Genomic DNA, 12,565 nt, shown 5'->3' with positions numbered 1-12,565 from the left:
TTAATGCAATGATTTATAGTAAGATAATTACTATAGAAAATTTTTTTTCTTGAGAATCAGAATTAGCAGAAACATATTTTTTTTTTTTTTTTTTTGAGACAGAGTTTTGCTCTTGTCCCCCAGGCTGGAGTCCAATGGCACGATCTTGGCTCACTGTAACCTCCACCTTCCGAGTTCAAGCGATTCTCCTGTCTCAGCCTCCTGAGTAGCTGGGATTACAGGCACGCACCACCATGCCTAGCTAATTTTTGTATTTTTAGTAGAGACAGGGTTTCACCATATTGGCCAGGCTGGTCTCGAACTCCTGACCTCAAGTGATCTACCCGCCTCAGCCTCCCAAAGTGCTAGGATTACAGGCATGAGCCACCATGCCCGGGCGGTTTTTTTTTTTTTTTTTAAATAGACTATTTTTCTACAACAGTTTTAGGTTCACAGCAAAATTGAGAGTAAAATATGGAGATTTCCCATATATTCCTTATCCCCACACATGCATAGCCTCCTCCACTATCAACATCTCCCACCAGGGTGGGGAAATTTTTACAACTGATGAACCTACATTGACAAATTATCTTAACATAAAGTCCACAGTTTACATTAGGGTTCATGCTTAGTGTTGTACATTCTATGGGTTTGGACAAATGTGTGATGACATGATAACATGTATCCAGCCCTACAGTATCAACACAGTGAATTTTCACTGCAAAAATCCCTTGGGCTATGCCTGTTCATCTCTCCCTCCAGCACCAACCCCTGGCAACCACTGATCTCTTTATTGTCTCCATAGTTTTGCCTTTTTCATTCAGTATGTAGCCTTTTTAGATTGGTTTCTTTCGATTAGTAATATGCATTTAATGTTCTTTCATGGCTTGATAGCTCATTTTGTTTTTGGCATTTGTTTGGATTTGCCAGTTTTCACCCACTGAATGACCCCTTACTTGCTTCCAAGTTTTGACAGTTGTGCATAAAGCTGCTGTAACATTCATATACTGTAATGTTTTAAATCTTTAATAATATTAAATTTAACAGATAAAACTTATTTCAGACATGCCCTTGTTCCAGGTCTGACTGAAGCCAGCTTGCTGAGGCATCTTCAGTAGGTCATGGCTCAACTGCTGCTGTGGACTTCAGAGGGGCTCAAAAGCATTAATCAAAATCTTCCTTCTCTAGAGTCTTTTACACTTTAAAAAAATTTATACCCCATTTTGTCCCCCAAAACAGATAATTGACTTAAGGCAATTAAAAAAAAGAAAACCAAAAACTTCCCCTTTCTGACCGTTCTTCAGCTCTCTGGGATTGCTCAGACCTAAACTGCCTTTCCATTGCATCCTGTGCTCTTTTACTGATTTCACTGTAAGGCAGGCCTTTTCCTAATGGTTTACTTTGACAGACAGAGCAAGCTTCCTCCTAAGATAAATTCCTCTTTTTCTGGTGACATTTAAAAATGAAATATATTAAATTCTTCATTCTGATAGTTTTCCTAGGTCTTTTTCATTAGCCAGTTGTGTGCCTGGAAGCAAGACACTCATTTATGAAATGAGAATAATGTATATAATTTAATACCATAATTTTTAAGGTCCTTTTCCTGAATTTTAATATAGGGCAAAATAATGTAACTTTTTTTTTTCTTGAGACGGAGTCTCGCTTTGTTGCCCAGGCTGGAATACAGTGGCGTAAGGTTGGCTCACTGGAACCTCTCCTTCCCGGGTTCAAGCTGTTCTCCTGCCTCAGCCTCCTGAGTAGCTGGGATTACAGGCGCGCGCCACCACATCCGGCTAATTTTTTGTATTTTTAGTAGAGATGGGGTTTCACCATGTTGGTCAGGCTGGTCTCGAACTCCTGACCTGATGATCCGCCCACCTCGGCCTCCCAAAGTGCTGGGATTACAGGCATGAGCCACCGCGCCCAGCCCCAAAATAACCTAACTTTTTAAAAACTTGATATTTAAGACTTAAAAGTTGTAGACATTTCAGAGATACTATTATGATCAGAGGCTTAGAAATCATTGCCTGGTTACTTTGGCTGCTTGTTAGAATCACCATGGGAGCTTTTAAAACATACCTGTGCCTGTGTCATACCCCCAGAGAGCTTGATTTAATTGGTCTCCAGTGGTCTTCCAGCATCTCACTGCTCTCCTTCCCTTGCTCTCCTTATCCCTTGTCTTTTGCTCACATCATGATTTTAATGTGCAGGCAAAGTTGAGAGCCACTGGCTTTGCTAATGAGCAGTGCTGCATTGGTAGCATCAAAAGTCAGTCATTTTCTTTCATTTTTTATTACTTGATATCATTATATTTATCAATTTGTGGGTTGGAGATGGAGAGGATATATAAAACAACAGGTAGACATATAATAGAAAATGTCTGAAAATATCACAAGTTGTGCCTGCTTATAACGATTTCTTATATCAGTTTTAGATAATAAATTAGTGGTTATACAGGTTCAGCTTTCAGCACTGTCTTAATTTGCCACTGGTTTTATGAATTTTCCTCAACTTACTGTAATAGAACATAATATTCCTTATTATTTTATAATATCTATATTACTAAAGTGTTTTCATTCCATTTCCGTAGGTCATAGGTTTTGGATCTGTTAAAATTGCAGCATTCATAGCTATGGTAGGAATTCTGTCTATTGTGGCTCAGGTGAGTATCATTTTATCTATACTTTAAAAATTAAAAAACATCCTGATAACCATAGTTTCACAGGAAGCCACATATAAAAATACTGGGAGATATTCCCTGAACTGCTACCTCAGTCCCTCACCCCCTGCTATGGTAAGGTCTTGCACAGCTATGGTATAATACCAGATCAAGAAAACTGATGTGAATGTGGTCCACAGAACTATTCCTTCTTATATAATGTGTTGAGGTTATTTTCTTTTTTGAGGGTGTAATTTAGGGGAAATTTTTTATGTTTTTATTTAAAACAATGTATTAAAAATTACGTCCTTGACCAGGCAGCCCAGCTTGGTGACTGGCATCCACTCCTTGTCTTCAACCTTGCCTCCCTCAGCTCAGGGGCCCCGGCCCAATGCCACTGCCTAAGCCTTCTCACCACAGTGGTTCCCCATCCCAGGCCCCTGGGGGCCTCTGGCGCTCCCCTTGCACCGGCGTCATCTGCCATTTAGTGTTTTCTCGGAGAAGATGATTTAGGAGAACTGTGATACAACTTTCCCTACTTTTTAGAATATTTGTCATAACCTCTGCTGGGTCAATTTTTTTTTTGCTTTTACACCAACCAAAATAGTAAATAATTATAATCTATCTCTGGATTGCAAAATCAACTAAGAAAATGTTTCAGTGTTATTTTAATCTTGAAATGTAAGTAGAAGTGAAAAGCAGAAATGAAAATTGGTAACTGCTTCAACTCCTACTGTTCCCAGGACTGAAGAAATATGAATCAGAGCATTAAAATATATTCAGTGAGGGCCAGACATGGTGGCTCACACCTGTAATCCCAGCACTTTGGGAGGCCGAGACAGGTGGATCACCTGAGGTCAGGAGTTCCAGACCAGCCTGGCCAATATGGTGAAACCCTGTCTGTACTAAAAGTACAAAAATCACCTGGGTGTGGTGGCATGTTCTTGTAATCCCAGCTACTCAGGAGGCTGATGCAGGAGAATCGCCTGAACCTGGGAAATGGAGGTTGCAGGGAGCCGAGATCGTTCCACTGCACTCTAGCCTGGGTGACAGAGTACGACTGTCTCAAAAGAGAGGGGGGGAAAATATATACATATATGAAATTTTCAGTGAGTAAAGAGCATTAACCATTTCCCCATCTATTGTAAATACAGTACCAGAAAAGGTGAAGCATATTGTCCTTAAATTAATTCACTGTTGTGCTGAGGCACATTCACTGTATTGTGTGGTACTGCCTAGGGGTTATTTCCCTGAAATGGCTACCAGGGAAGCAGAGCATTCTTCTGTGGTAACCCTCTCTCGGAGAAATGAGAAGGCTGCAAAACTGCTTTACGAAAATACTCCATTTGACAAGGCTTATGGGAATGCATCAAGGCAAAGACCATTTTTGTTTTTGTTGAAATGTGTTGCAGATGTAAATTATGTTAACCTTTCAAGTTGATCATTTTGGTTTTTTACAAAATCAAACATTAACTCTAGTTAGTTAGCCCAGCCATCTTTTTTTTTTTTTTGAGATGGAGTCTCGCTCTGTCACCCAGGTTGGACTTGGAGTGCAGTGGTGTGATTTCGGCTCACTGCAACCTCCACCTCTCAGGTTCAAGTGATTCTACTGCCTCAGCCTCCCAAGTAGCTGGGACTACAGGTATGCGCCACCATGCCTGGCTAATTTTTGTATTTTTAGTAGAGACAGGGTTTCACTGTGCTGGCCAGGCTGGTCTCGAACTCCTGACCTCGTGATTTGTCTGCCTCGGCCTTCCAAAGTGCTGGGATTACAGGCGTGAGCCACCACACCCGGCCAGCCCAATCATCTTTTATCCAATCCTTTTTCAGACTGTCTCACTCTAGTTATATTTAGCAGAGTATATATTTGTTAAAATCAAACTTACGTCAGTTCCAACTTTGTAACCTTCCAGTAGAAGCTCTCATATTTCGCTATTCACAGATATTTAAGTGATTAGCATTTCTCCAAAGAGACTGAGGCTGTCCCTCTCAGTCATGGTAACTGGTGAACAGTTGTGATACTCTTTCGGGAAGTGCCAGCAGAGCACCAGGTAGACAGGCTTCTTAGGGAGGGGGCTGAAAGCGTTGAGCCCCAGGTCAGGCTGGGAGCTCCCAACACTCCACCCCTGTAGAGAGTCATCAGTACTGTCCAGACTCTGAAGTCGCAGGTCAGGCAGTGTGCCCTTAGAGGTCCCTGGTCATCAGGGAAGGGTCTTCACACACAGAGCTTGTATTTTAATTCTGTGTGTTGATGTGGTTTTTCAGAGTTGTCTCCTTTACTTTGCAGACGGCCTTTCTTAGCATCTTGATGAGATCATTAGGAAATAAGAATACTGTCCTCCTTGGCTTGGGCTTCCAGATGCTCCAGTTAGCCTGGTACGGTTTCGGATCACAGGCCTGGTAAGCCTCACTCTTAGATTCTCATAAACTGCCAGACAGATGCCTCTTAGAGGAGCTTGGGGTGGTTGGGTGTGATGAGAAGGAAGCAAGGGTTATTTTACTGGTTTGGTGTATTCAACGTTGCAGAAACCATCAGGTTTTAATTTGGGGAAATGTGTAGCTAGATAACAGGATTATTTATAAAGACTGCCTTCATGTCATTGGACTTTCACAGAATTGTTCCTTAATTGAATGTCTCTCTCTCTTCCCTCCAGCCCCCAAATAAAGTTTTATGTCTACTTTTTAAAGCATATGCCAGTTTTTTTTTTTTTTTTTCCTTCCCTGAGACGGAATCTCACTCTGTTGCCCAGGCTGGAGTGCAGTGGCATGATCTCAGCTCACTGCAACCTCTGCCACCCGGGTTCAAGCAATTCTTCTGCCTCAGGCTCCTGAGTAGCTAGGATTACAGGCGTGTACCACCACGCCCAGCTAATTTTTGTGTTTTTAGTAGAGACGGGGTTTCACCATGTTGGCCAGGCTGATCTCGAACTCCTGACCTTGTGATCTGCCCGCCTCAGCCTCCCAAAGTGCTGGGATTATAGGCGTGAGTCACCTCACCTGGCCACATACGCCAATTTTTAGACACTAAATATAGTCAAAAGCAAAACAAAAAGATACAAAAAAATGACTGATTATGGCAAGCTTCACTATCATTGACTATCATTAGCTATCATTTAACTGAGTGACCTTGGGGCAATAACATAACCTTCATAAATCATTTGAGTTTGAACACAAAAGATTTCTTCCAAAACCATGTGCATTCTGCTGCCATTTTAGATTCCCATAAACAGCAAGGAAGGTCAAAATAAGCTCAGTGGAATAAGAAAAAATAGAAGGAGTTGTGAGTTTTGTTTTGTTAATGTGGCAGGTTTCTCCATGTGCCTGGTGGGCAAATGCAGAAATGCCATCTCCATTTTAGACGGTAGAGCTGGTCCTTACTTTGGACACATAAACAGACAACATAATTTAGAGAAACTAGAATTGCCTTAGTTATCAGTGTTTAGTTTGGGGAGTAAGTACATGTGCCCATTCGGAATTTTGGAATTTCATTTGATCCGCTTGCTTTTTTTTGAGAGAGAGGGTCTGGTTCTGTTGCCTAGGCCAGAGTACAGTGGCACAATCATAGCTTACTGCAGCCTCGAGCTCCCAGGCTCAAGCATTCCTCCGACCTCAGCCTCCTGAGTAGCTGGGAGTGTGTACATGCACCACCACGCCTGGCTAATATTTGGATTTTTTTTTTTTTTTTTTTGTACAGACAAAGTCTCATGTTGCTCATGTTAGTCTTAAACTCCTGGGTTCAAGCAATCCTCCTGCCTTGGCCTCCCAACGTGCTGGGATTACAGTCATGAGCCACTGCCTGTAGCCGTCTGTGACTTTTTACCAGATTAACTTGTTTGATTCTCCTTGTTCTTTTTGATTTTGCTCCTGTGAACTTTGGTTCAGTAGGTGATTTAGTCACATCCATGCAGTGTTAAAAAGACTTTGTCATCATGTAAGGTTTTTCTTTTTCAGTAATGACCATCCCAAAGTCGGGGCCTCACTTTACTCACTCACACTTCATACTGTTAAAACTCTTTTATTGAGAGAAGGATCAAGGTCTAAAGAGGAAGGCAGGGTCTGTTTTTCCAGTTGGGGGCACACCATGCTGTTGAGGGGTAGCAAACTGTGTAGCTCAAGGGCAGTGTGAAAGTGAGCCTTTGAGAGGTACAAAGAAAAAATGAAAAGTCAGTGGAGAAAATGTGATATTTATAGAAACAAAAATCTCCTTGCGAACTTCATTGAGGTTACATCTAAAGATGGCAGTAGGGAGACCAGGGAGACGAAAAGTTTGTAAAAGAAGTAAAATCAAGAAACAAAGGTTTCCTGGCCCTTCTGTCCCCATCCTAGGCCATTAGTTTTCTATAATGTGATGTGTAACCTTGTAGATTTAAAAAAGAATGCATTTTTAAAGAGGAAAAAATAAATGTAACAGGAGAAAACAGAAGGCATTTGTACTTTTGCCACTGATTGCATTCTGAATAGTGAGCTCTTTGAGGCTGGCCTGCTGCCTGACTGTGCTTGTCCTGTCATTGCAGGATGATGTGGGCAGCAGGGACCGTGGCCGCCATGTCCAGCATCACATTTCCGGCAATCAGTGCCCTCGTCTCTCGGAATGCAGAGTCAGATCAGCAAGGTGAGGTCACTGCCTGCCCTTGTTCTTCTCCTTCAGTGGGAGACCTCCCTGCTAGAAGCCGGAGAAGCTCTGAGTTCTCCCCATCGACAGCAGGAGCTGACAGCCATGTGGCCCCTTCTCAAGGATCATACCTATTTTGTTTGTCAGACAGAAACATTCTATTTTCCTCTCTGCTTTAATCTTACACACACACACACACACACACACATATATATATATTTGAGACGGAATCTCGCTCTGTCGCCCAGGCTGGAGTGCAGTGGCCGGATCTCAGCTCACTGCAAGCTCTGCCTCCCGGGTTTATGCCATTCTCCTGCCTCAGCCTCCCGAGTAGCTGGGACTACAGGTGCCCGCCACCTCGCCCGGCTAGTTTTTTGTATTTTTTTAGTAGAGACGGGGTTTCACCGTGGTCGCCAGGATGGTCTCGATCTCCTGACCTCTTGATCCGCCCGCCTCGGCCTCCCAAAGTGGTGGGATTACAGGATTGAGCCACTGTGCCCGGCCTACGCTTATATTTTTTAAAGCTAGGCTTAGCAGTTCAGATTACTAACAATTAGAACTATTAATACTCCCTTTTCAGTTTTGATACCTCTTTTCTTCTTTAGTGTTACAATTAAGCAGACTATAATCACATTTTAACAGATGTCTATTAAATAATGAAAAACCAGTTAACCACGAGTTACTTAATTACTTTATTCCCTGAAATGTATTTGGAATAACTCATGGTCTGTGAGCGTAATTTAGAAAATAGTTATTTGAGAGTAGTAAGAAAAAGTCTGTGTGGTTATTGATAGTTAGATGTTGAGTGAGAAATTAGAATTAAGACTGTTATGTGGAAAATAGCATTCCACCATCTAGATCCATATCTTATCCTTCCCGTGCTTCTGCTTCCCTTCCTGTCCTGTCTTGTCCTGTCCTCCCTTCCTCCCTCTTTTTCCACCCTTCCTACCCCCACCCTCCATCCTTTACCCCCACCTCCCACAGGGTCTCACTCTGTCACCCAGGCTGGAGTGTAGTGGTGCGATCTTGGCTCCCTGCAGCCTCCGCCTCCTGGGCTCAAGTGATCTCCCAGTGAGCCCCCCAAGTAGAGACTAGAGATGCATACTACCATGCCCAGCTAATTTTTTGTATTTTTAGTAGAGATGGCGTTTCACCATGTTGCCCAGGCTGGTCTCAAACTCCTGGGCTCAGTTTGCCTGCCTTGGCCTCTCAAAGTGCTGAGATTACAGGCGTGAGCCCCCGTGCCTGGCCTGCTTTCCTTTCAGGCAGTTCCCATGGCTAGATTTAATCCCTTTCCTTCTCTATCTCCTAATGGCTCACCTCATTGTATTCAGGAAGAAGTGGTAGAGAATTTTAGGAGGAGAAAAAATGTTACTGCCTAAGAGCCCTTTAAAAAGTTTTAGTAAAAAACTGTATTGGAAAGGATAGTTTATTCATTGCTTTTTTTTTTTTTTTTCTATATCAGAAGTTAGGTATCTTACTCATATTCATTGTTAAATATTGTCCCTTGAAGACCACACATTCTGTATGTCATCACTCCTGACTATAGTAACTCACTTGGCTTGCATCCTCAGGGAGGTGCTGTGTCTGAAGTGAAGATGTGACCCATCCGTGGAGGACTGTCACTGCCTTGGCATCTGACAGACACCATCCTGTCATTTGGGGCATGGATTTTCTTTTGACTGTTTTTATACTTATTCATGTCAATATACATGTTTCTGAATGTCAGCATATAAAAGTTTTGGAACACATTATATTAGGCTGAATTATATACTACCATTTTTGATTTACAGAAACATTCATTTCATACAGTTCAAGCTAACTTTTTACTTGCTATGTTAGAAAGCATTTGGCACTTCTGGGTTTTTCAGTGTAGGTCTCTAGGGAGACAGGCCTGGCGTACACCTGTGAAGATGAAGTCTGCCTAGTAGGGACTGGTCTGTATTCCTGAGACCATGGCTGCCAGACTTGAAGGGCAGGTTTTTGTTGTGAAAGCACCAGAAATGACCAGAGCAGGGAAATCTCAGTTGACAGAAAAGTGGGTGGCCTGAAATGGGAGGATATTAAAGTTTTGGATTTTATTTTATAATGGATGAAGTCTTCCTAACCTACTTTCATTAGCATGCTTTCTCCTCAGTCTTGCCAAATTAGTATATCTTGGTTGTGAGCAAGTACTGTTCAACTCCAAATCTTGTGATGCCTTTCTGAGAAGACTGGCATTCTTTTCTTTGTTCCGATTTAGGAGTTGCCCAAGGGATCATAACTGGAATAAGAGGACTATGCAATGGCCTGGGGCCAGCACTGTATGGCTTCATATTCTACATGTTCCATGTGGAACTGACTGAGTTGGGCCCGAAATTGAATTCTAACAACGTTCCCCTGCAGGTAATTTGGTCATAAGTCTAGTTTTGTAACAACAGTTATGTATGATTATAGCAAAATCCTGTGCCCTTAAATTTGGAGAGCATTCTTACTTGTATGTTACTATATTTTATTTGACAGCAATAAGTATTGTGTTCACTGCTTCTCAGGATCAGGGCGGGGTCATTTTAGTGATTTAATTAATATCTTATGTAAAAGATACGTCTTAACTTTGTTCAGATTCTATTTTCACCTACACAATCACTATGCTATTCTCTGGCTAAGCCCAGACCAGTTAAAATTTGAAATGACCTAAAAATCCAGCTAAACATTGAGCTAAGGTACTTTTTGTACTATTTATTTGAAATTTCTTCCCTTGTTCCCTCTAAGCCATATTTAGTATGGATATCTATATAAAGCTGGAATTAATGTTAACGTACAAAGGTGCATGATTTGAAGTCATAGGATGGGATTATGGGTTAACCGCTGTTGCTTAAAAGCTTACAGTTTCGCTGAAGCTATTTAGAAGTGGTACAAAAAGCAGTTAATTATTGTCCTTTTTCATATTCCAAACACCAAGCTCTAGTGGAGTTTGTCTTGACATTAATGAAACATTTGCTTATGAGAATGTGATTCACTTTTTGGTGGTGTGTTTTTTTGGGTAATCTAGGAATAATTTCGAGTTAAAAGACTAACTGTATTCTTGGTCTCCATTTGTTTTCCACATCCATCAGGGAGCTGTCATCCCAGGCCCGCCATTTTTATTTGGGGCATGTATAGTCCTTGTGTCTTTTCTGGTTGCCTTATTCATTCCTGAATACAGTAAAGCCAGTGGAGTTCAAAAACACAGTAACAGCAGCAGCAGCCTGACTAACACCCCAGAACGGGGCAGTGATGAGGACATTGAACCACTGCTGCAAGATAGCAGCATCTGGGAGCTCTCTTCATTTGAGGAGCCTGGGAATCAGTGTACTGAGTTGTAAACTCGGCAGAAAGTGGGATTCTGCATATGCCATCTCTGAGAGCCATGGAGGGAGCCACACCCCTGGTGACTTCATGGTGCTGGATGGGAGATGCTAGCGGCATCCTTCAGGGCCAAGTTTGATAAATACCACCACCATCGTTCTGCTCTTCCTCCTCCTGTTTTTTTTTTCTCTTATATTTTTTTTCCTGTTTATACATTAGAATAAGATAAGATTTGAAATACTTCCCTGCAAATAATGTGCAACTCTCAAGGTGAAACTCAAATAGAAAAAGTCATCTCTCTGGTAGAAAGGATGGCTTTCCTGTAACGACTGTAGACTAAGTGACAGCAGTCTTTCCATGCCCTTTTCAGCAAAAGGTACAGAACTATAGTGGGACTGCCATCTCTGGCAAGATTTCAGGTAAAGAATGTCTTCTTAATTTCTACCTTCCTGTTTCTCTGAATCAGCCCATAGGTGTTGATGAGTGGCCACTGTTAAGAGTCACTCAGTATCAGGGATCTATTGTCGTTGTTCAAAGGTCAAGTAAAAACCTAGTCTCCTTTTATTCTACTTCCTATTCTTGGCTAGAATGAAACTCAGCATATATACACTTCTGGACATAAATAATATTGAATAGTAATTACCTTTACTAGATGAAAGAAATTTTTATTACAAACTTAAATCATGTAAAACTCACAACGCAGATTCCTGGACCCGGTGTCCTGGTTGGGTCCGAGGTGATTTTACAGAAGAAAAAAACAACTCAAGCATTCTGGTGGCAACACAGAAATTGTAGGCTGCTTCTAAGACAGTTAGTAACAATTTGGAAATTCCTAAGTAGGATGAGAGTTAATAACTGGATACAAGTGAAGTTTATATCCAAGTTCAGACTCATAGGCATTATTATGATTTGCTTCTTCCTGTGTCTCCCATGTCCTACTAATTACACTCCTGCCTTAACTGCTCTGTTGTAGTATGCATTTGATTTTAATTCATCTTTATTTCAATCTGTTTGACTTTTGAATTGCATGGGAGTATGCCCATTAAGTTCCTTTCTAAAATAAGGTTTTATGAAGCTGAGTTTCATGATAAGTGTCTTGCTGTTTTTTGAGATGTTTTATGGACAAAGAAAACTTTACAGATTTATATGTATTTTGCTGCACCGGTAAATGGACCATTAACTAGGGTCCACCTTTAACAGAGCACTCCTTTGAAAGTTTTATAGGTATGAAATATATGTAGATATTTGTAAAGGGTTTTAATTTTTTTTTTGATGGGGTGCTGTGTAAATCTTGTATTTATAAATGTAATGAAGGTATTGACAGAAAAAATATATACAACTTTTATAAAGGATTGTGTACTGACAGAATACATTTAAAAGAAAATATATTTTGAAACCTGTTCTGCTATGAACAGAGATAACATATCTTTTTACTATGCTATTGGTTTTTAGGTTAAGCTTCTTAATGCATAATAAATTTACAGTGGATACTTTTATGTCTTTTGTGTCTTTTTTTTTAAAGCAAATAGTATCATTGCTCTTTTGTGTTCTCTGTTGGGTGGGTTTCGATTAAACTGAGTTGTAATCTTTCAGCTGATGCAAAAGGTTTGTTATTTTCAAAAAAATTTTATTTTTAACAAAATTCCTTCAAAGTCTGCCTTCAAAAACATCATAACTACAGATGCTCCTTGACTGACCGATGGGGTTCCATCCTGATAAGCCCACTGTAAGTTGAAAATATCATACGTTGCAAATGCATTTGATACAGCTTAGAAGCTTCAGCCTTTTCATTATCAGCACGGTAGAGGATTGGTTGTTTACCCTCCTGATTGCATAGTGATTGGGAGCTGCAGCTCACTTGCCACTGCTTAGTGTCATGAGAGAGTATCATACCACATATTGCTAGCCTGGGAAAAAAATAAAAATTGGAAGTATGGTTTCTACTGAATGTGTATCACTTTTATACTGTCATGAAGTTGGAGACCATC

General features: G+C 41.0%; 1 protein-coding gene across 1 annotated transcript in view; it reads left to right on the top strand.

The window, feature by feature from the left end:
• Window positions 1-12,073, top strand: part of MFSD14B (major facilitator superfamily domain containing 14B) — a 79,326-nt gene extending 67,253 nt beyond the window's left edge. Inside the window, exons 8-12 of the mRNA XM_033236700.1 lie at window positions 2,570-2,641; window positions 4,926-5,038; window positions 7,153-7,250; window positions 9,493-9,635; window positions 10,346-12,073. Coding sequence (XP_033092591.1) covers window positions 2,570-2,641; window positions 4,926-5,038; window positions 7,153-7,250; window positions 9,493-9,635; window positions 10,346-10,594 — 675 coding nt within the window. The 3' untranslated portion in view covers window positions 10,595-12,073. The remainder of the gene's footprint in view (window positions 1-2,569; window positions 2,642-4,925; window positions 5,039-7,152; window positions 7,251-9,492; window positions 9,636-10,345) is intronic.
• Window positions 12,074-12,565: the final 492 nt, after the last annotated feature.

The sequence above is a fragment of the Trachypithecus francoisi genome, unplaced genomic scaffold (assembly GCF_009764315.1).
Source record: "Trachypithecus francoisi isolate TF-2019V2 unplaced genomic scaffold, Tfra_2.0 Lachesis_group16, whole genome shotgun sequence".
NCBI classification, from domain to species: domain Eukaryota; kingdom Metazoa; phylum Chordata; class Mammalia; order Primates; family Cercopithecidae; genus Trachypithecus; species Trachypithecus francoisi.
The sequence above is the reverse complement of the archived record's forward strand: the minus strand, read 5'-3'. Positions and strand labels throughout refer to the sequence as shown.